This window comes from Ovis canadensis, chromosome 13 (genome assembly GCF_042477335.2).
Source record: "Ovis canadensis isolate MfBH-ARS-UI-01 breed Bighorn chromosome 13, ARS-UI_OviCan_v2, whole genome shotgun sequence".
Taxonomy (NCBI): Eukaryota; Metazoa; Chordata; class Mammalia; order Artiodactyla; family Bovidae; genus Ovis; species Ovis canadensis.
In genome coordinates, this window is record NC_091257.1 from 52,723,163 (window position 1) to 52,747,634 (window position 24,472).

Genomic DNA, 24,472 nt, shown 5'->3' on the forward strand with positions numbered 1-24,472 from the left:
TAAAGGTTGGAAAACTTTTTTTTTTTTTTTCTGCCAGATTATAGGCTGTTCGGGCTCTTTTGCATTAATAACTACTCAACTCTGCCATGTTAGCCTCAAAACAGCCACAGACAACACAAAAGCAAATAGATGTGATTGGTTTCAATAAAACTGTATTTGCAAAATAAGAATATTTACATTAATATACCAGGCAGGGGGCTAGATTGGGCCCTGGTCTGTAGTTTGCTGATCCCTGCTGTAGGGCACACGCACCAACAAGGTCTCATAAAAAAGTCAACTTGCTTCAGAAGATACGGCTTACCTGGCATTGCTGCTGGTTTTGTCCCTTTCTTTTTCATGTTGGAAAGTTCCATTTAGGTCTCTCTTTGACTTGAAGCTTTATCATAAGAAAGAATCTCCAAGCAACCATTATGATCAAGTTTATCCTAAAGTACTGCATCCTGGACTTGTAGTTGGACCGTTGGTGGTGAGTAAAGTCACCTCAAAGCTTGTATGGCACTTGGCACATTGATGATGAAGAGCATCGTTTAAGTACCGCAGTTACTGCAAATGCTTGGCTCTGATCCCTTGTGCTTGGATGAAAGCAAATAAATGCCACAGAGAAGCCATGCGGACCTATGTTTTACTCACATAAATGGGGTTTTGAGTGGAGATGTATATTCTATCAGGAGATACATCCTTCGTCAATAACTCACCTTCACCTGCATGCTAGCGTGCCTGTGACAGGGAGTTACCTGGCAGCTTATCTGTCACCTGTGGCCAGTTCCAGGACATAGGGTCAAAAAAGAAAAAGAGAAGTTGCAGTCTCTGTCTTCCATCCAGCTTGGAGAAGCCCATGGCTGTCCTCTTGGGTGAACCAGGACATCTTTCAGGGCACTAGGACCTGAGACTGCCATGCTGGGATTGTGAAGGTGGGGTGGCCTGAAGCCATCCAGGTGGGAACTGGTAACAGTTCACTTTAGAACTAAGGAATTCCCAGCCTCATTTGGCTGTTTGGGCATCTAAAACCCTGTGGGCTGAGATTTCTAATCACCCCCATCCCATCCTAAACTGCCCAGGACTGAATATTAGAGTCTTCATCTCTGGGGCTGGGCTCATTTCTCCATCGTCAGTTTATTCTATCCCCAGATTGACAGTGCATGTCTTCTAAGTTCTAGAAGAAAAATGAAGCTGGCAGGCTGGCTTGGGAAATTTACCTCAGGTCAGATTTTGATTCCTGGCCCCTCGTAAGCTCAAAACCAAATTCAACAGAGAGGTGCTTGAACCCAAGGAAAGGGACTCTTGGCAATGAAATGCACAAGAGACCAGTGGACCAACTCAAGTAGGAGTTGATTAATTTGTAAAGCAAAGAGGGAGCCTCTTTCCTAGATGTCCAGGTGGTGGTCACCCTCTCGCCCGGTGCCGGTGTCCTTGGGAAGCTGAATAAGGTGTTGGGAGGCTGTGCGTGGGCTTGGATTCACCGTTGGCAGGTGGAGGGGTTTCCAGGAGCTCGCCTGGGGCTGGCCTCCCTGTGCCCGGTCCTCAACTGACATCAGTTCTTTAGAGGCTAGAATCCCCCTTTATACCTGCCTCTGTGTTCCCCTACACCGAGCACTCAGATACTGTCCCCAGCTTCCATCATGACTCTGCACTTCCTAAGCTCCCACCTCCTACATGCCCGCCGTTCCCCCGCTGCTCCCCGCCGCCCCACCGCAACTCGGTCCTTCTTTGACAGAAGACCACATGGCAGCTACAATCAAATCACCTTAGCTGGCCCAAGACCCAGCCTGTGCTTGTGTTTACAGCAAACTCCCAGTGTTTTTCAGCCCCCTTGTCCTCTCTCACTGCCAGTGTCTTTAATCTTGGCATTCTGAGTTCTAGAAATTTCTATCAAATTAGACTCTTGGCATCCAAAAACTTACTCTGGCTATGAGTTCACCAATCCTCCTGATGCACTTTTCTCTCTAAATAGAAAATGCTTGGCTGCGTTTCCTAAAGGTTTTGTAACGTGTGGTTCTCAGGTGATGCCAACCCATGAAGGCATCGCTCTCATGAAAACCACTCTTCGTAATTTATAAGTGACAGCAACAATGATGCATGGTAGTGAGTCTGTAAGAATTATCAGTTTTTTAAAAAATATGTTTTGATGTGACTATTTTTAAAGTCTTTACCGAATTTGTTACAATATCACTTCTGTTGCATGTTTGGTTTTTTGGCCCTGAGTCATGTGTGGTCTTAGCTCCGCAACCAGGAGACTGAACCTTCAGCCCCTACACTGGAAGATGAAGTCTTAACGACTGAACCACCAGGGTAGTCCCAAGAATTATCAGTTTTTAAATTTTATCTTTGGAAAATCATTCTTTGGACTTAAGTGTTGAAAAGCAGCACTCAGTCTGTCAAAAGATCAGATTGAATATTATGCCTTTCCGTATGAAATTAAAAGGCACTTACTCCGTGGAAGAAAAGTTATGACCAACCTAGATAGCATATTCAAAAGCAAACACATTACTTTGCTGACTAAGGTCCGTCTAGTCAAGGCTATGGTTTTTCCTGTGGTCATGCATGGATGTGAGAGTTGGACTGTGAAGAAGGCTGAGCACCAAAGAATTGATGCTTTTGAACTGTGGTGTTGGAGAAGACTCTTGAGAGTCCCTTGGACTGCAAGGAGATCCAACCAGTCCATTCTGAAGGAGATCAACCCTAGATTTCTTTGGAAGGAATGATGCTAAAGCTGAAACTCCAGTACTTTGGCCATCTCATGTGAAAAGTTGACTCATTGGAAAAGACTCTGATGCTGGGAGGGATTGGGGGCAGGAGGAGAAGCGGACGACCGAGGATGAGATGGCTGGATGGCATCACTGACTCGATGGACATGTGTCTGAGTGAACTCCGGGTGTTGGTGATGGACAGGGAGGCCTGGCGTGCTGCGATTCATGGGGTCGCAAAGAGTCAGACACGACTGAGCGACTGAACTGAACTGAACTGAACTGGTATGTTTTTAGCCACAGGTTTTTTTAAAGATTTTACTAGTTGGGTTTTGTAAGTAGTGGATCACAGGACAAAACTGAAAATTGTTTTTACAACAAATATGATAAATGTAAGATGTTTGTATTTTTATGAATAACTCTGCAGATTTGCTAGAATAGTGTGTGGTCACATGGGTGGAGCCATTTGAGAGACTTTTCATGAACAGGTTGCCATGTAAATCATTATGTAAGAATATGTTTTAAGGGATTATCAAGTCCTCTCCGTGGTAGAGACCCTGGTGCTCACCGAGGATTCTGCTAGTTGTCCTGTTATCTCTCAGTTGCTTCCTGTGTAGCAGCATCATTGACCAGGACTGGCCAGCGCACACTATGTCAAATGACTTGTGCGTCTCCTCCGTACTGAACGTAGAAGAGGGAGTGAGCGTTCATGGGTTCTTTCTCTTGCCCACTGACCGTCACAGCCTCGTGCTGTTATGCCAAACCTAAGGGTGAAGGTTGGAGCAGCCTGAATCTCTGAGTCACTCCATGGCAACCTATGGTCTTGGGGAGTTACCCAGATCCTCCATGAAATTTGTGTAAATGATAAACACACCTTTGTTGTGTGAAACCTCTGACAACTCAGGGCTCTTTTACTACAGTAGAACTGGTCTAGCTTGGCGAATATATTCTAGAAGAGCGTTCTGAAAGATCTTTGGCCATGACTCCAATAAGAAATGTAGTACAAATACACTCAGACACACACACGCATTTCTGGAAAAAACAAATCAGGAAACAATTGTTATCATTAATATGCATATCTGTTATTATGCTATCCTACTCTACTCCAAAATGCTGGTTTTAACTTCCTAAATTTATATGACAACTGCCAATGCGGTATAACCTGAGTCTGAAAACTGCTGCTGTAGATCACAATTTGTGTATGGTTTATTTGCTAATTTTAAATCTTTCATGCATATTTATGAAAGCAAGCTTTTTAGCTCTTTCTCTGGCAATTTTTAATTTTCTCTCCCAGAATGGATGGAAGTGTTTTTATGTAATACATATCACATCCCACATAATTTCTGGAAGGTAATGTTTTATTGTTGAATCTCCTAATTTACATCATGTATTTTTAAATTTGCTTATAAAATGTTGTCACAGGGAATAACGATGTCAACGTGATTATTATTCACTTATTTTCTTTTTTTAAATAAATGACTATAAATAACTATCTCTTGCATTAGAATCAGGATATCATAAAAACCTCACTAGCTGAACATATTTTAGTGTTAATACTGATGTAAAAAATGGAATAGAGACCAAATATTTTTAAATAGCACTATATATATTTTATATACTGTATACTCGTATCAAAACTTGCCATATCTATTAAGAAGCTGATAAGTTACTCTCTAATTTCATAAATTAGACCACAACTATGAAAACATGGACAACTATTTTGTATCTGTGCTGCTATATAAGATACTTAAAGTTTATACAGAAAGGTGCAATATCACAGAGGTGAAGTATTGGGAATTCATGAACATTTCACCTGAATTTCCACTGGCCTTTTTCTTCAGCCAGAATCATTTTGATATCCTTTGAATATGCTTTTAGAAATGAATGTGTTTCTTCAGTAAATACACATACACACATTTTAGGTATAGGTGTGTATATACAGTTATACAAGTGTATATGAAGATATATACACATATATACACACATATATTAGTCTACATATGTATATATATTTCTGTGTGCACTTAAACATACATGCACACTTAATGTCCTTTGGTTTATTTTTAGACTGTTAATGAGAAATGAAATTTTGATGATTTCCATTTATTTTTGCTTTAAGTCTAAACTGGTTTAAAAAGACCTTTGCAACATGTAATAAATTTCTTTTAAAAATCATAAATGTTATTCCATCATAAAGCATTCTGTAGAGAAGATCATATGGTGTTAGAGAAGGTAGAAATCCATGCCAACATGGGAGAAAAGAAAGAACATGGGTTTTCCAGGCTTTTCTGCCTTCAAGGAAGGGCCCTCCTGCTCTGTGTTGCCAACTTTGAGGTGAGAACTCCAGGCTGCTCCCACGGGAAGGGAGAAATGTAGCCAGAAGGGGTGGATCAGTTCTTGGGAATCAAATCAAACCAACACATCAGTTCTGGGGTGTCGGGTGGGTACTGGTGAGCTATTCCTTGGGTAGGAGAACAAAGTGACAGCCTCTAAGAAAGCCTTTCTACTTGGTGATAAGATGCTGTCTCTGGGGGTGACCGGGGGAAGGGGGCATGTCACCTTTGGGTTGCAGGTTAAAGCCCTCCTGGACTGCTTGGCTGCCACAATTGTAGCTGACTGTAGTGGTTTCCGTGCGAAGGGCTTCTGCCTCCTTTGGGTCTCAAGTTATGGGGAGATGAGCTGGCTTTTCCCCCTTCCGTGGGAAGGGGCTCCATACAAATGGGGGTTCCTGTGAAGTGGCTGCCCACCTCTCCAAACCTGACCCCTTGCCTTCACATACCTCTTCCAGAACAGAGGCCATTTCCCCAACTCATCAACTGCAGAAGCTGTTTTCCTCCAATTATGTATGGAAAGCTCTAGAAAATGCTCACCTTCTCTCCCCTCCATCAGATTAAGAAGCCCCAGAGCAGCATCAGAAAGGAACATCCCTGTGCTAAGAACTACTAAGCTACTCTTTCCTAGATGTGTCTCCATCCTGCCTTCCTTTTTTTTTTTTTTTTTTTTTTGCATAACTATGGGAGGAGCCCATAGTTATGGGGGTGGAGAAAGGCTAGGCACATGGAGAGTGAAGGGGGCATCTCCCAGAGTTTACCATAACTCAGAGCAGCGGCTGATGAAAAGGCAGCCAGGCCACTGAGATCTTATGCCTATTACACTGGCGAGACAGACAAGCTACAATGCTGACTGTGGTGGTACGATTTCCTGTGTTCAAGCTTTCGGACTCTCTCCTCCCCATCTGGTAACTAGGGGACCTTTTGATTCACGCCACCTTCATTTACATCCCTGGAAAATCTTGCTAAAAGTTAACACATCTTTCCCTAAAGGATTTACAGCATTTGGGCTTTAAGAGACTCAGAGTTCACCTCTGTCATAAACCTGGCTCCTCCCTTTACATAATGGGTCCTCCCTTGAGATCATGAATAAAACGTCCTTGGAGTCCCCAGGCCTGACTTACTTAAATGCATTCTCTTCTCTTCTATGAAAGAAATGGAGGGGGAGAGCTGTCCTGGGTTGGTTGGCACAATATCACCTATCTGAAGGATAGAAATGAAGACCTTGGAGTCACAAACAGGACAGAGGTGTGGGTGGGAGCACTGTATTTAGGGCACAGAATAGAAAAGATTGCTTCCGTGGGAGTGAAAAGAATCACTGACAGTGAGCAAAGCTTCAGATCTAGACGTGGGCATCGCTGGTGTAGGGAGAGGGTGACTGCTAGGTGCCTGGAGGGGGCGGTGGGGACAGGGGAGGGGGCCCGGAAGCTAGTCCTTACCAAGGATGCTCTTCAGGCTTCTCTGCACCGCCTCGTCCAGCTCTTCCTCCAGCTCCTCCTTCTTGGACATGGCCAGCTTGGACTGGTAATCCCGCACCACCTGGTCAATGTAGAGGGCACTCTGCGTGCCGTGCAGCATTAGCGTCCACTCCTTCAGCACCCCCTTCTGGGGTGCACTCCCCACGAAGCCCAGCTCTAGGGTCCAGGTGCCCCGGGCATCCTCCCCCCAAGTGTGGGTGGTCATGAAAGGCCACTTGTCGAAGCCCACCTTGGCGTCGTCGTCCCGGGGGCGCCGGCTCAGCAGGATGGACTTGGTGCCCATGGGGACGTCATGTTGATGTTCAGGTCCCCTCTCCTGGTCGTGTTGACCGTGACAACTGCTTGGACATGCTCCAGGTAGCGGACGAAGTTTTCCTTCCCCTCGCATGCATCGGTCGTGAGCGTCAGCACCAGCTTGCCAGTGGTTGGAATTTTCCTGAGGGCAGAGTGGTGAGGAGACACAGTGAGTGGTGGGGACACTATTCCAGGGTGTTTTGTTGTTTTTTAAAAATATTTTGGCTGCATCCTGGGGCATGTGGGACCTTAGTTCCCCCACCAAGGATCAAACCCACGCCCCCTGCATTGGAAGTTGGAGTCTTGATCACTGAACTGATTGGGGATTCCTAGGGGTTTTGAAGGCCACTCTGGGGAGAGCAGGGACTCTGGGGTTAATTATTATACCAGCTGTGTGACCCTGAGAAAGTCACCTGCAGTCTCTGATCTGTCTGGATGTAGGATGCGGCTGATGCAGTTAAGCCCCTTCCCACTTTTCCCAGGTCTCTGCTGGGTTCTCTTGCAGCCTAGGCCCGTGTGGACCCTGACGGCAAAATGTCAGGGATTTGATCTGGAAGGGAAAATGATTGACAGGAGGAGGTGAGTCAATACAGCCTGCGTTCCTCACTGCTGGTGGGGACAGCTCAGTGTCCCCAGTGGGGTTGAGCCTAGTTGCCCAGGGCAGCAAGGTGACAGTGCATCCTCAGTGTCTTCTCTACTGGGTTGCGCTCTCTCCCTGTCTACATCGCCTCCTCCTCACCTGTGTCTCCTGAGATCATCTCTCCAAGAAAACAAAAACAACTGTCAGCACCTAAGTCCCACCAGGGCAACTGAGAGTGAGACAGGAGCTCAGAACTCTTTCTTTCACAGCACTTTGATAAGTACTTTGATAAAGAGAAATTATTGCTCAAGTGATTGCTATGATTAGCACAGCAATGTGACTGCAGCTCAGAAGGGGCTGGTCATGGCCACACCTGACTGGTATGCGGTTCAGCATGCCCTCCACTCTCTATAGAGCTGCTTCTGCTCTTCAGGTTAACGCTGATTTCCAAACTCACTTAAAATTCAGAGTTTGTTACCACCTTCAGGGGCTTCCCTGGTGGCTCAGATAATAAAGAATCTGCCTGCAATGCGGGAGACCCGGGTTCAATCCCTGGGTGGGAAAGATCCTTTGGAAAAAGGAATGGCAACCCACTCCAGTATTCTTGTCTGGAGAATTCCCATGGACAGAGGAACCTGGTGGGCTACAGTCCATGGGGTTGCAAAGAGTCCAACACCACTGCGCAAGGAGCTGAGTGGGCAGGGGAGGGTGGGGGCTGAGCCGAACAGGGTGCTCGGGGAACATGCTGTTGCCGGGGTGGGCCAGGCTGCCTCTGCCCACTGACTTGGATGGTCCAGCGCAGATGCCTCACAGCCAGTTTTATTTTTCCCTTTTATTTTAGTCAAGCACTCTTCATGGATTCTCCTGATAGTCTCTTTAGAAAATTGCTTTTCGAGTTGACTGCTTCTCTGGGAAGATGAGCGCTGAGGAGACTCATAAACCCGACAGTTGCCACTCAGTGGCTCCCAGACCATTTCTGCACAGCCCAGTGTAGACTTGGCCGCTGCTGGGGGCCGGGGGTGGGGGTGGGGTGAGGGATGGTGGGGGTGGCGTGGGGGGGTCATAGAGCCCTGCGGCCGGCCCCAAAGAAGCTTGATTCCTGGCAGTAAGGGCTGCTTCTGCCAGAGGCCCAACTGGCCTGGGCGCTGCCCTTGGAACCTCTCTGCTCAGCCTCTGAGTTCTTCCAGCATGGCATCTGCCCCAGACCTTGCTCATCAGCCCCTGAGATCAAGTTCAGGTGGGGGGGCAGGTGGGCGAGGGGGCAGAGGGCACCCAGGAGACCAGAGCCCTTCCAACAAGGCCCGACCTCCCCCACCCCAAATTTCCCTGGCTGGTCTGACAGCCCTATTGCCTGTCACCACTGTTTAGATGCCTTCCTTCTGCCCGGGTGAAGCTGGCTGAAGAGTCATTCATTCATTCATTCCACAAATATTGATCCCATGGCTGCTAAATTCCAGGCGCTGTTCTAGGCCCTGAGGACACACCAGCAAACAGGAAAGGCTAGGCTCCTGTCCTCGGGAAGCCCAACTGAGTTCATGGTGAAAGTGCTCTCAGGGAGGGTATATATATATATATAGTTATGCCTCACTTGGGGTTTCCCTGGTGGCTCAGATGGTAAAGACCCTGCCTGCAATGCAGGAAATGTGGGTTTGATTCCTTGGTGAAGGGAATGGCAACTCACTCCAGTATTCTTGCCTGGAGAATCCCCATGGACAGAGGAGCCTGGCGGCCGATAGTCCATGGGGTCTCAGAGTCTGACATGACTGAGCAACTAACACTCACTTTTCATGACTGACTTGCCTTGATGTATGGCAGAAACCTACACAACATTGTACAGGATATATTCTCCAATTAAATAAATTTTATAAAAAAGAGCTCTCAAGTTTCCTTTCATTAAAATAATACTTCCGAGACCACCCACAAAATTCAGTCTTCTGGACCTTATCCAAAATCTCAGAAATCAGAACCTCTGAGGAGTAGGGCCTTGAGAGATGTATTTCACCACACAAACCAACACATTTCTATATACTTTCTTTTTCTATTATTTGGGCACACTGTGTGGCTTGTGGGATCTTAGTTTCCCAACCAGGGATCGAAACTGGGTTTCCTGCAGCAGAAGCGCCAAGTTCTAACCACGGATGACCAGAGAAGTCCCCCTTTTTTTTTTCTAAGAAATTTCTATATATTTTAAAGTTTAAAATTTCTGTCATAGTATATGTGTACATGTGTATTTTGCTGAGAATAAAACTGTCTCAACAGAAGATCACTTGGGAAAGGTAAAATTCTTGATGAATTTGTAGAAAGCCCTGTAAGAAACATATAGGCAAGAACATCTATATATATAGTGAGATGAATTTAACCTGAACAACTGAAACATAATAAAAGACTTCCAAATTAAAAAAATAACAATAATGCTGCTAACACTGGGTAAGCCCCCAGCTGGCTGTGAGCCTCTGGGACAGTCACACTTCAGGGCTTCAGATTCCTTAACGAACATGAGGGCATTAGACGGCCTCTTTCCAGTGTTGCTTCTGGCTCCAAATTCCAGAAAGTATCTGAATTAGGACAGAGCGCTCAGTGCACTTGGACCTGGGAGGGAGATGGTCATTCATCCTGGCATACGCTCTCTGTCTCCCTCCCCCCTCTCCCCAAAGCACAGAGTGTGAGGACCAACAGAAACCCAGTCTTCCTGTCCCGGGCCGTCGCCAAGAACAAGGTCTGATGTCAACGCAAACCACGACTAAGTGGTGCCCCAGTGCTCATTCTCCTCGATACTGCGGTTGTACCACCTTTCTGCTAATTGGGAACGTAAGCCAAGACGCAGCTGACTACATCCTGCTCTCCTCACACTGCCCACGGCCCCCACCTGCTGTGGCCCAGAGCCTGCAAAGGCACAGATGCTGGAGGGCTTCCGCTTAGCAAAGTCCCCCTTTGTAAATCTCTCCCTCTTGGCAATAGGGATGGAAATTCCAGGCCCTAGGACTCTGGAGACTAGATACTCTGAAACTGCCCAAAGCTACAGCTCTGCCTGGAAGCTGGCTGTCCCCGAATCAAACCCAGTGCATCTTGGGAGGACACAGAGAGGGCATCTGACACAGTCGCCAGCGCGGTGGCAGCGTCTCTGGGGTATTTTCCACTCACTCTGGGTCCTGCACGGAGCCGCCCATGCAGTGGAACCTCTCGGGCACCGTCTTCCAGTCTCTGGCCATCTTCACCATGGCACCCGCGTCTAGGACTCCGTAGCCAAAGAGGTGGTTAAACTCCAGGCCGACCCCATTCCTCCGCCACTGGTGGACCTCGTCGTGAAGCTGGTTCCGCTTGGAGGTGAGCACAGTCAGATGCTGCATGTCTCTCCAGGTCAGACCCAGACTGTGGACCGGAGGCAGGGAATTCAAGGACGAGGGCATGGGACGGGGTGAAGGCAAGGAAAAAGAGACACAATGACTAAGATAGCACGTAGACCTCCAGTAAGAGTTTGGAACATGTATGAACCCCCAAGTCAAGGGAGGAGTATCCATGTATTATTTATAATATAGGTATAGCTGTGCATCTGTTAAAAGTCTTGCCTTTCTTACTTAAATATATTTCAAATGCAAAAGCTGACACACACTGGGATGGCTAAAATGAAAAAGGCTGACAGTACCAAGTGTTGCCAAAGATGAGGGACAACTGAGTATTTTGCAGAAGGGAGTGTAAATTATTGCAAATACTTTGGAAAATAGTTTGACTCTATCTTTTAATGTTGCCCACGTGCTTAAGCTGTGGCATAGAAATTCCATTTCTAGGTGTGTAGCCAACAGAAATGTGTGTATATATTCACCAGACTACATGTACTGGAAATGTCCATAAGCCCGAACTATGAAGCCCCCAAATGCCCATCCACAGTAAAGTGAATAAGCCGACTGAGATGTACTTATTGGACACGGAACACTGCACTGCAGTGAGAAGGAACTACAGCTACTCAGAATAACGGGGGAGAAGGGAATGTTGGCCCAGAGAAGGCAGACACAGCGGAGAACACACGAGACGATCACAGTCACTTAAAGAAGGAAACCAGCACAACGAATGTGTGCTGTCGGAAGTCAGGTTAACGGTGGGTCTTGCCCGGTGGTGTTTGGAAGGGACACGAGGGGCTTCTGGGTGCTAGCTGAGCTTTGTTTTTGGACCCGAGTGTTGGCTACTTGCAAGCATTCCATATGGGAACAGGGGCTGTCAGCTCTTCAAGAGCAGAGACAGCAGCCACAACATCTGTCTCCCCAAGGCCCAGGATGGCCCTCCTTGGCACACTCTTCATTCAGCAAATAGTTGGCTTGCAGAAGTGTCTTTGGAAATTAGTGTCTACTATTACTCAACGTCTGTGTTTTTGAAAATATCAGCCAGACTGACTGCATGGGCTATGTATCTGGGTTGCACAGTAAAATCATTTGTGGGACACTTAAGACCAAACCACTCTGGCCACATCTTAGGCTAAGTATATCAGAATGTCTGGGCAGGGGACCCAGGCTTGGGAAATTGTTAATACTTCTCAGGTCATTCCAGGAGACAGCTGAGGTTGAGAACCAGGTTCTTTATGAATGAAGCTGTCACAAGTGGAAGAGAACAGAAAAGAATGCCAGTGTGACTGTAATATGGGAAAAGTGTGTGTGTGTGTGTGTGTGTGTGTGTTATGTGTTGGGTTGGAATGCAAAATGTATTTCTGACAGTCATGGTCAACAATGTTGGAAAAGCCTTGCACTACAGTTCTCCTCAGAATCAAATGATTCAAAGAACATCACTCATTTGATAAAATCTCATCACGGGCAGATTTCATTGGTTCAGAGCTTTGAATCAGAGCCAGAAGACGCTAGTGATTCATACACTCTTGAAATGTAGACTTTCAGGTTTTAAGGAGAAAGTTTCAAGGAAAGTCAATGCTTATTTGAGAAATTTAAGAACATATTTATTTTGGACATATGGTCCCCTGGACATGTGGACTAGGTTAATAGTGTGAAATTTCCTGACGTTGATCGTGGCTAAAAGCTCAGTGCTTTGGTGGAACAGGATTCTGAATTCATTTAACCCCAAAATGTTGATAAACCCAAAAGGTGTTGATAAACCCAGAAAGTGCTGATAACCCCAAAGTGTGGATAAACTGCTAACTTCAGGGTGATCAGAGGGCTGGCTGGCAGGTGGAGTAGCTCTCACCTTTGCAAGGGGTTCTGCCACAGTAAGGTGCTATGCTTCCTGAAGGATCCCCGTTAGACCTTTCTCCGTGCATTTACTCTCACGGGGCGCATGAGAGAGAAAGAATGTGTTAGAACAAGGATGTTCTCATGTCTAAACTAAATCAGAGCAAGGCCCATACTCCAGCGTCAGAATCTGTGACACTGGTTGAACAACCATTTGCTTATGCCTGAAAAGTAACACTGAGTCCCTCCTATTTTTGCATTCTGAGCAACTTCTGAACTGACAGGAGATATGCATATACGCTAAGTTACTTCAGCCGTGTCTGATTCTTTGTAACCCCAGGCTCCTCTCCATGGGATTCTCCAGGCAAGAATACTGGAGTGGGTTGCCATGCCCTTCTCCAGGGGATCTTCCCAACCCATGGGTCAAACTCATGTCTCTTATGTTTCCTGCATTGGCAGGCGGGTTTTTTATCACCGGCACCACCTGAGAAGGCCTGACAGAGACAGTGTGTTAGTAGTTTAGTTGTGTCCAACTCTTTGGGACCCTGTGGACTGTAGCCTGCCAGGCTCCTCTGTCCATGGAATTGTCCAGGCAAGAATACTGGAATGGGCTGGTAGTCCCTTCTTCAGGGGGATCTTCCTGACCCAGGGATCGAACCCGTGTCTCCTGCATTGCAGGCAGATTATTGACTGTCTGAGCCACCAGAGAAGCCCCATTGTGTAAAACAGGGATCTCACAACCTGCTTCAAGCTTTAATCCTACTACGGCTGCTCAAGGGTTGTAGGTGACACCTATTAATACAAAATAAATGTACAGAATACCTACAGTATGGAAGTCACTGTGTTCAGTGTTATAGGCAAGGAATGGTTGTGCTTTTAAATACTTTATGTAAGAGTTGGAAAAGTAAGGCAGACCTACGGAAAAGCACTGCACAGTGAAGTGATTCTATGAGCATCTGTTGAGTGTGTTTCATGTCCAGGCTCTGCACTAGTTCTGAGCAGGCTGTGGAAAGGTCTCAGAGCTTATAGGCTGGGGGCAGACAGACAGACAGCTCAATATTTAAAAAGGGGGGAGCTGAGCTCCCTCCCTGTCATGCCGAGGGAGCCAACAATGGCGCCCCGGAGTTATCCCAAGGAGAGCATCTCACAGAGTGTGGACCAGCTTTGGAACCATGTGGGGGCCTGTGATAGACATGGATTCCTGGTCTCAACCTCAGGTCTCCGGCATCGGACCTCCTGGAGGCGGTGGGCCTGAGGATGCACACTTAGGACAGCACCCGGGTGATGCTTCTGTACACGGGGTTTGAGCACACGGGTCTGAGATGGTGGTTCACAGCCTTGGCTGCACGTGTGGACAGCGTGAACACAACGATGACGTCAGACAGGACCCAGAATTGTTGCTTCCGTGGACCTGTCCATACATCTGCCAAAGGCTTGAAGGATCCAGAGGCGGGAGAAGGCAAGCATTACTCAAGTGATAAACTTTAAAAAGCACAGGAGGTCAGGAGCCCCGAGTGTCAGGGAGGGAGAGCCAGGGACTGAGGCAGGAGAGAACCACATGTTAGAACATCAGAACTTTATCTGAGGCACAGATATGAAGGCAGAGGCGCTTGAGCTGATCTTTAGAAACATCACCCAGAGAAGGAATTAAGATGTGTGGGACTGGAAGGAAGTAATATTTAACAGCAGTATGGAGGAATCTCTCAGACATAATGTTGAACCAAAATGCCCATACTGATACTTAGGTGATTGTCTATTTCCTAATTTGGGTGCTGGTTACATGGATGTGTAAGGCCTCCCTGGTGGCTCAGATGTTTAGAGTCCACCTGCAATCCAGGTGATATGAGTTTGATCCCTGGGTGGAGAAGATTCCCTGGAGAAGGAAATGGCTACCCACTCCAGCCTGGAGAATCCCGTGGACAGAGGAGCCTGGTGGCCTACAGTCCATTGGGTTTCAAAGAGTCAGACATGTCTGAGCAACTAACACCAATACTACATGGATGTGTTAACTTTATAAGGAGTCTTTGAGCTTTCCTTAACATGTGTGCACTTGTCTCTGTGTCTATTATACTTTGATGGGGCTTACATGAGAAAATCATTCCTTGGAAGTCACTTTCGGAAACACTGCTCTAGCCCAGAACATGGGCTGCTTTACTATTGATGGTTCTCCTGGTCCATAATTTTGCCTCCTTATGATCCCCTCAGAACCCCACAGTAAGTCTGGGGTCATGGAGAGAACCCCACAAATGGGAAGGTAGCTGTGTGTGTGTGTGCTAAGTCACTTCAGTTCAGTTCAGTTCAGTCGCTCACTCATGTCCGACTCTTTGCGACCCCATGAATCCCAGCACGCCAGGCCTCCCTGTCCATCACCAACTCCCGGAGTTCACTCAGACTCACGTCCATCGAGTCAGTGATGCCATCCAGCCACCTCATCCTCTGTCATCCCCTTCTCCTCCTGCCCCCAATCCCTCCCAGCATCAGAGTCTTTTCCAATGAGTCAACTCTTTGCATGAGGTGTCCAAAGTAGAGTTTCAGCTTTAGCATCATTCCTTCCAAAGAAATCCCAGAGTTGATCTCCTTCAGAATGGACTGGTTGGATCTCCTTGCAGTCCAAGGGACTCTCAAGAGTCTTCTCCAACACCACAGTTCAAAAGCATCAATTCTTCGGTGCTCAGCCTTCTTCACAGTCTAACACTCACATCCATACATGACCACAGGAAAAACCATAGCCTTGACTAGATGGACCTTAGTCGGCAAAGTAATGTCTCTGTTTTGAATATGCTGTCTAGATTGGTCCTAACTTTTCTTCCAAGGAGTAAGCGTCTTTTAATTTCATGGCTGCAGTCACCATCTGCACTGATTTTGGAGCCCCCCCAAAAAAATACAGTCTGACACTGTTTCCACTGTTTCCCCATCTATTTGCCATGAAGTGATGGGACAAGATGTCATGATCTTCGTTTTCTGAATGTTGAGCTTTAAGCCAACTTTTTCACTCTCCTCTTTCACTTTCATTAAGAGACTTTTGAGTTCCTCTTCACTCTCTGCCATAAGGGTGGTGTCATCTGCATATCTGAGGTTATTGATATTTCTCCTGGCAATCTTGATTCCAGCTTGTGTTTCTTCTAGTCCAGTGTTTCTCTTGATGTACTCTGCATATAAGTTAAATAAGCAGGGTGACAATATACAGCCTTGACATACTCCTTTTCCTATTTGGAACCAGTCTGTCATTCCATGTCCAGTTCTAACTGTTGCTTCCTGACCTGTATATAGGTTTCTCAAGAGACAGGTCAGGTGGTCTGGTATTCCCATCTCTTTCAGAATTTTCCACAGTTTATTGTGATCCACACAGTCAAAGGCTTTGGCATAGTCAATAAAGTAGAAATAGATGTTTTTCTGGAATTCCCTTGCTTTTTCCCTGATCTAGCGGATGTTGGCAATTTGATCTCTGGTTCCTGGTCTTTTCTAAAACCAGCTTGAACATCAGGAAGTTCACGGTTCATGTATTGCTGAAGCCTGGCTTGGTTATTTTTGAGCATTACTTTACTAGCATGTGAGATGAGTGAAATTGTGTCGTAGTCTGAACATTCTTTGGCATTGCCTTTCTTTTGGATTGGAATGAAAACTGCCCTTTTCCAGTCCTGTGGCCACTGCTGAGTTTTCCAAACTTGCTGGATTATTGAGTGCAGCACTTAGCTCAACTGGAATTTCATCACCTCCACTAGCTTTGTAGTGATGCTTTCTGAGGCCCATTTGACTTCACATTCCAGGATGTCTGGTTCTAGATGAGTGATCACACCATCGTGGTTAACTGGGTCATGAAGATCTTTTCTGTACAGTTCTTCTGTGTATTCTTGCCACGTCTTCTTAATATCTTCTGCTTCTGTTAGGTCCATACCATTTCTGTCCTTTATCGAGCCCATCTTTGCATGAAATGTTCCCTTGGTATCTTTAATTTTCTTGAAGAGATCTCTAGTCTTTCCTATTATGTTGTTTTCCTCTATTTCTTTGACTGGGGATAGAAGCAAGGTCCGATGCTGTAAAGAGCAATAAGTCATTTCAGTTGTGTCCAACTCTCTGCAACCCTGTGGACTGCAGCCCTCCAGTTTCCTCTATCCAAGGGATTCTCCAGGCAAGAACACTGGAATGGGTTGCCATTTCCTCCTCCAGGGGGTCTTGCTGACCTGGGACTGAACCTACATCTCTTGCATCTCCTGCATTGGCAGGCGGGTTCTTTACCACTAGCGCCACCCAACCCCCACTAGAGATATCCTGCAAAACTTCTCTAATATTGGACTCCCTGGGAAATGTGAGCAGTGATCGCTGGGGAATCAAGAAGGTATATTCTGGCATTTGGCAGAAAAGCATTTTATGAGATTAAACAACAAGGTGATGACTGGTCAGGACAGAGGACTGGGTCCCTTTGTCCCCTGGAGCCACAGAGATGGTCCTTCTCCCTCTCTCATGGTCCTGATGGGCAGATGTTTTAGACAGGATGATTTGTTTTCTGCTTTCAGGTTGTTTTGGAAAAGCTTTCCCGTTGGCCCTCCGAGTGGGAAACAGCCCTGACTGCTGCCACATATGTCCCCAAGGACTCCCAGGTGCCTCGTCTGAACACAAAGAGAGGTGAGCAGCAGGAAGTGTCCACAAAGAGAGCCTTCTGGCCTCCTTCCTCTGGGCTCTCTCCCGGGGCTATTTCATGCTGATCAGAGGTTTTAACTCCTGGCTTTGTTGTTGTTCAATCGCTCAGCGGTTTCTGACTCTTTGCGACCCCATGGACTGCAGCACGTCAAGCTTCCCTATCCTTCACTATCTCTGGGAGTTTGCTCAAACTCTTGTCCACTGAGTCCGCGATTCCATCCAGCCATCTCATTCTCTGTCGACCCCTTCTCCTCCTGCCCTCAATCTTTTCCAGCATCAGGATCTTTTTCAATGAGTCAGCTCTTTGCATCAGGTGGCCAAAGTATTGGAGCTTCAGCTTCATCCTTCCAATGAATATTGGAGCCCTTTTGCTCACTGAAAAGTCTTGGGATTTACCACCCCAGGAAGGGCTTATGCAGCCCACTCCCTTGTCTTGATTTGGAATAAACTCTGAGGCAAGATTGGCATTCCAGAACTCCCCCTGGAGTCAGGCTGAGGACAGAACCTTTGGAATAGCACCCTTGCTTAGATCCTTTCCCATCTCTAACCCGCTCTCTCTCTTTCCCATTGGTCTCTGCTGGGAGCCCATTCTTAATGAATTGCACCAAACTCTAATCTCAGAGTTTCCAATCCAGGTGGCTGGTGTTCTAAGAAATCTGAGGACTGGCTTCCAAGATGGGTTTGAACCACCTACTACCAGGTATCATTTTTCCCCCTGTTTATGGCAAGAGAGTGCTCAGTTGATGACCACTGCTCCAAAATGAAGTATGCCTAAGCAGCGACTGCATTCTTTTCTGCAAGGAAAGCTGCCCAGTGTGGTAAAGAATGAGGAATAACTGCTGCAGAGCCCACAGATCTGTTGAAAGGTCCAGCAGCCTGCTCAAGCACATTGATGGGTCTAGATGTCACTTGGTTGGCATATAGGATTCCTAGGTAGCTCAGTGGTAAAGAACTCGCCTGCCAATGCAGGAGACATAAGAGATGTGGGTTCGACCCCTAGGTTGGGAAGATCCCCTGGAGGAGGAGGGCATGGCAACCCACTCCAGTATTCTTGCCTGGAGAATCCCATGGACAGAGGAGCCTGGTAGGCTAAGCTGTTGGCATATATGCCTGGGCAAGTGCCTTTTTGCTTGTCAGTATCCAGGGAGACCTTAAGGTGAGTTCTACCCTCTTCGATTTAAGGGGAGACAAGAAACTCCTTCTTATTCCCTGTCTTCTGTGAGACTCTGTGGCAGGAGTAGCCTCCCTCTGCTTGTCTGTTCCCAACCAGAGTGAGTGAGACCAACTCAGACTTTAGGACCCGGCAGGTCCTGAGAAGAATTTAATTTTTAGGAAATGCACATAATATATAAGTTTTTTTTGTCTTGGTGCTTAATAGGAAGACAGTGTCCATTTCTTCTTTCTTAAATCTTCCACCTGAGTTTTGTTAACAGAATCAAAGTTTGGCTTGGCCCAAAGACAGAAGTCATCCCCAATTTGGGGCCCAGTTTGTAAAAGGAGGATAACGATGTCTTTTTCTGCTTGAAGGCATGGGGGTTGGACTAAATAATCTTTTGAAGTCCTTTCCTATTCTAGGAATCAGCTCTACCTCCTTTGCAAGTCAGAAAATGCACTGAAACTGTGGAGAGTCAAGCAGGGCTGCCTGAAGATTGATGCTAGAAGCTCTGGTTGCCTAGCAACAGCCAACAGGGATGGGAACTCAGCTTCCCTTTCCCAGGAGCCAGGATCCAACTTCTTACAAGTTTCTGGTTCTATATTCTCAGATAATCCTTGCACAGTGGGCATCTGCCCTTACACCACATGGATGTTGCCTGAAGCCACAAGTTCATTGCTCAAACCAAAGGCGAGTCTCTGGTGTGCACTAAGACAGGGGAGCAGGTGGGCAGGGACCTCTGCTGGTGCTTAAATCCAAGGTGGGTCCAGCAGAAGTGATGTGTGGCTTCTCCATGGGATGGTGAGAACAGAGAGGATGGGCGCCTCTCACCAGTAGCTGGAAGGTAGCAGCAAAGCCCATTTCTTGGACTACACTGTGTGACTTTGCCCACATTGTCTCAGTATTAAAGTGAGTTCACCATATAAGTTAACAAATCTGGAGCGAGAGCATCCTGTTTCCATGACATGTTCTGAAAACCTTGCTAGATAACCAGCTTGGCAATGATCTTTCATTTAGCTGATTGGGAGTATTATTAGAGTGAAACAGCCATGAAATCCACAGATGAAAGAAAATATCTCTGTGCCCCCATGTGTGATTGGGTGTTGGACTCTTGTGCTCTCTAGGATGTAGTTTTGTGGGGTGTGTGTGTGTGTGTGTGTGTGTGTGTGTATCATTAGCAACACCCAGCAGAGTTCACTGGCCCTGACTTTTTACTGACTCTCACACCCACTTTTGCCTCCATGGACACTTGGTGTTGGGTTGGGAGACTTGTGTTAGTTCACCCTGCAGAGCTGGCCCTTGGTCCCAAGCTGGAAACATACTTAGCCTCTAAAGCCAGTGCGAACACTCCAGCTGCTTCAGGAGCAGCCGCAGATGTCCCAGAATGCCTCAGGGTGCAGTTGCCATATAAATCTGTGGTTGCCTGGAGGGGAAGAGAGTGAGGAATGAGTGAAGAAGCCCCACTGCGTTAAACCCAAAACAACACAGAGCAGAAGATCTTCTGTTTCTTTTACGTAAAGTCTCCCTTGTTCTGAAGATGATTTAGATGGAGGCAAGAATAAGCTTAGCACTCATGTATTTATTTTGCCAGACATTTTTTTCTGAGCTTCCTAGTAGCCTATGCAAAAAGGGAAACACAATAAGTTATAGTTACAGTGTCCATAAGATACAAGCAAGTCAACTGTTTAGAGAGGCAACTCTGCAGCTATTCTAATAAAGAGATATTTATTTTCTGGACCCTAAAAGGAAACATTATAGGTGAAAAGTGACAAGCCAATACCACCACCATACTCAATCCAATGGTGCTGCTGCTGCTGCTAAGTCACTTCAGTTGTGTCTGACTCTGTGTGACCCCATAGATGGCAGCCCACCAGGCTCGCTTGTCCCTGGGATTCTCCAGGCAAGAATACTGGAGTGGGTTGCCATTTCCTTCTCCAAGGCATGAAAGTGAAAAGTGAAAGTGAAGTCGCTCAATCATGTCCGACTCTTAGCGACCTCATGGACTGCAGCCTACCAGGCTCCTCCGTCCATGGGATTTTCCAGGCAAGAGTACTGGAGTGGGGTGCCAGTGCCTTTTCCAATGGTGGGGTTTGTTAAAATGAGATTGGCTCAGAAAGCTCAGGGCCACTTCATCAACAAATTATTTTCCCTTCAGGAAAAAAGGGTGGCATTCCTAAAGAGGAAAAATGAAACAAGTTCAGCTAAAGTTTGCCTAGAGGGACAGCCATTAAAGAGAAAACGGTACATTCTCTACATCTAAAGTCCACCAAGAGATTCTGGAACACAGTGAGCAAGACCACTGCTAGATCAGTGATTACCCCAAGTGGGGAGGCTGATCAGCTGAGTTTTAAAGGATTTTACAGAGAAAATCCTCATCTTCGATGTTTGTGAGAGACAGGGTTTTCATTAAGATTGTTTATAAATCATGAGAATACTCATTTCTCCTGCTTGTCTGTAGGCTCCTTGAGTGGGTCTATTATTTTGGGGGACAAATCATCAGGGCAGTTTAAAGTCGTCTCCTGGAGAAAGTGACTATATTCAAAGAGAATTCAGTGCTCCTCTGCAGCTGGAGTAGAGTCACAGACAGGGATTGAGGACAGAGTGATACCCCTGAAAGGCCCTTGGGGCAGGGAGGGGAGCTTCTGGGGGGTGTTTGGGAGAAGGCTTACAAGCAGAGCAAGATTGGGGCCATCCTTCCTCGTCCCTTTCTGCCCACACAGCTCAGAAGATGAGAAAGTGAAGCCTCTTTCCACTTGGGAGGAGCTGACACATTTTCCATCCTCCCCAAGACTAAGGGGAGCTGACGGGGCTCATGGGAGAAGTCAGGGGGGTTCATGGGGGAGCTAGGCTAAGGTCTGGGTCTCTTGCAGGGAAAGGACTTCCGCCAGCTCATGTGAGAGCTAGTCAGGAGGAGCCCAGGCAGGACCTTGGGACTGAAGGGCTGGCTGGTACTGATGACTGCATTCTTGTTCCTGCCTTTTTCCCAACCCTGGAGGAGGTGGTGGCCAGGCAGAATGTAGCCCAGCCCGACTACCAAGTCACCCACTAAATTCCTAGCTTGGAGGACTGAGAAAAGGCTGTATGCCTAGCGGACTTGGAAATTCACTGTTAAACCTAGGTGCCCAGGAAGGAAGAGTTGCTCAGAAGAGTGCAATAAATGTCTATGATTCTTAACCTTTTGGTTTTCTCAACTGCGGACCCGGTTTAAACACACTACTCTTCCTTTGCAAAAACACACATGTGCCCACTTCTGGGGAGGTCTAGGGACCGGGAAAAGTCCATCCCTGGATGCCATTTCTAAATTACACTAAAAAATGGACGTGTTCTTGGCTCAGAGGGGGTGCAGGTGTGATGCTCCAGTTCTTAATATTAGTTACCTTACAAGCAACGTGCTGGGGCAACATCTTGGTAAACTAGAGTTCATCATTATTTGTAAGCCTGAACAATGAACAGGAAAATCTATGGACCATGAGCAGGAAGGAGGTCATGACGCTCTTGTTTTTCGTGAGGCCTTGATCTTGATAACAAAGCATTACCAGCCTAGAAGAGGGGTGCATCTCCCCTCGGAACAGGGACTGAATCTTTGAAGGATGTCACGGTGAATGCGTATGACGTCACTAATGTCCTCGCGCACCCCTGGCCCTCACTCACCACGCCAGCCTCGGGGTTCCGCTTTTGCCCATTGCTGAAGGTGGAGGCCAGCGTGGAGGAGCAGCTCTCATCGTAGAGCGCGGTCCTGCCGTCATTGATGGCGGAGTTGATGGAGATGGTCCACATGCTCGATGCGTAGCCGTCGCAGTTGCAGTCATCGTAGCTGCCGCCGTCGCCCGAGGCCCACACGTAGATGCTGCCTTTGCCCCCGCGGCCCTGGGGGTGAGGGACAGAGAGGGATGCGTGGGCTGCAGTGGGGTCTACCTGGCTTCTTAAGCAGTTGAACCCAAGGACTGGCTTGGTTTCTACCTGTCCTTGAAATCCACTGTCCCTCTGGACAGGCAGCCTGAGAATTTTTCTTTTCAGGAAGGATTCAATATAAGTCATCTCAATTTACTTTTAATCTGGGAATAACAAGGTGGGAAAGACTGGAAGAATCTCTTTAAAACTGACAAATGGACTGGTTTTTAAACGTTGATAATCCTCATGATAAAAAGTCAAAGTATATGGAAAGGAAAATGAAAAAAACAAATCCCTCTGCATGTAATTCTTACATATTCTTTCAGACATTTTTCAGTAAAAATGCAAATGTACTTGTAAATTTATACTTATCTATGTAAGATGTAAAAGATATTTATATAGAGCTTCCATTTTATAGGTATGTATTTTTACATAAGTTTACATGTATATATTACATAAGTTTACATGTTTATATTGGAGAAGGCAATGGCACCCCACTCCAGTACTCTTGCCTTGAAAATCCCATGGACATAGGAGCCTGCTAGGCTGCAGTCCATGGGATCCCGAAGAGTTGGGCATGACTGAGTGTCTTCACTTTCACTTTTCACTTTCATGCACTGGAGAAGGAAATGGCAACCCACTCCAGTGTTCTTGCCTGGAGAATCCCATGGGGAGCCTGGTGGGCTGCTGTCTATGGGGGTGCACAGAGTCGGACACGACTGAAGCAACTTAGCAGCAGTAGCAGCAGCAGCACATATATATATAGATAGATATTGTGAGTACAAAATACACATTTACTTACAGATTATATATATATATGTATATGATACCGATCTCTGGGTTGGGAAGATCCCCTGGAGGAGGGCATGGCAACCCACTCCAGTCTTCTTGCTTGGAGAATCCCATGGACAGAGGAGCCTGTAGAGCTACAGTCCATAGAGTCGCAAGGAGTCAGACAGTCTTAGCAACTGAGCACGCACACAGGCCAGAGGAAAGGAGATGTCTGAATTACCTCCAAGGTCTCCTGCCTCCTGACAATGAGAAGTGACATTCTGATTGCTTCTAACAGGACTTGGAGTTAATTAGCCTGTGACTGGCTGAGTCGATACATCAACAAAGATCGATTAAGCCACTAGCTGAGAAGTGTCCTCAGTGTCTTGGTAAATCTGTCCTGGAAAACTCCATCCAAACAGGCAACTGCCTACAGAAACCAAGACACAGAAGGAACCGTAGCAACCTTACAACTGAGAGGGTGCAAGAGGGTGCAACCCTCTCAAGCAGACTCAGATTTGGGCTCAGTGTCAAGGATGCCGCCCTTGGAAAGTGAAACAGACATGAATCAGCATCAGTGAGTGAGGCTACCCCCTGGGGAACCTTCCCCTAAACCAGCCCACAGGTGGGCTGCTAGTGAGACAGGCAGCCTTTGCTAAAGGGAAACCAACGCTAGAAGCATTCTCACCTTGATGTGGGGAGACTGGTTGTGACTCTAACCTGTCAAGTTTCTCTGTGTTCGTGACCCCTTTATATTAGAGTTTGTAGCCTTGCCCACCAAGAGGAGGGGCCTGTTTCCCACCCTTGAGTCTGGGTTGGCTTCCTGTCTTGCTTCAGCAAACAGGATGTGGTGGACAGTGGTGCTGGGTCGATTCTAAGCATGAGTCTCAAGAAGCCCAACCCATGTCCACTTTCCCTCAGAGACCACGGGAACCAACCTGAGTTAGCGTGTGGCTGATGACAGACAGCCTGGTCAGGTTCACTGCCACAGCTAACAGTGACCCCACATGGGAGGCCACCCTAGACCAGGCGGTCTGTGGCTCATCCTCCAGCTGGCCACAGATGCATGAGTGAGGCCACCTGAGATTCCCCAGGGATGGCCCAGGTTGGCAGAGCAACCCAGCTGACCTGTAGATCAGAGTTAAGTGGTTGTTACTTACCGAGTTTTGGGGAAGTTTGTTATGTGGCTTTGCTCCCTGATACACAGAGAGCAGTATCAGCATGTTTCTGAAGAGTCAGCAGCAAACATTAGTTTTGTTTTGGATTGTAAGACTTAACCCACAGGAATATTTGGATTGCTAGGAATTTTAAACTTCATTTTCCTAAGCTGTTTGTATGTGTGTGTTTACAAGGGCAATAATAATTATATTGTTGCTTCTAATGATTGGGTATCAGTAGCAAATAGTCCCTGACTTCTGGGCAAGATGGGCCACTAAAGAGAAGCCCCTAGTTCTGGGAGCAGTTGAGTGGGGAAGGGGCATCTAT

The 24,472-nt window shown here is 46.9% G+C and overlaps 1 protein-coding gene across 1 annotated transcript in view; it reads right to left on the minus strand.

Annotated features, from left to right (window-relative positions):
- Window positions 1-6,442: 6,442 nt before the first annotated feature.
- LOC138416848 (neuroendocrine convertase 2-like) overlaps window positions 6,443-24,472 on the minus strand; it is a 55,512-nt gene continuing 37,482 nt past the window's right edge. The window contains 5 exon segments of the mRNA XM_069546337.1: window positions 6,443-6,780; window positions 6,783-6,928; window positions 10,508-10,735; window positions 19,648-19,748; window positions 21,977-22,192. Coding sequence (XP_069402438.1) covers window positions 6,443-6,780; window positions 6,783-6,928; window positions 10,508-10,735; window positions 19,648-19,748; window positions 21,977-22,192 — 1,029 coding nt within the window.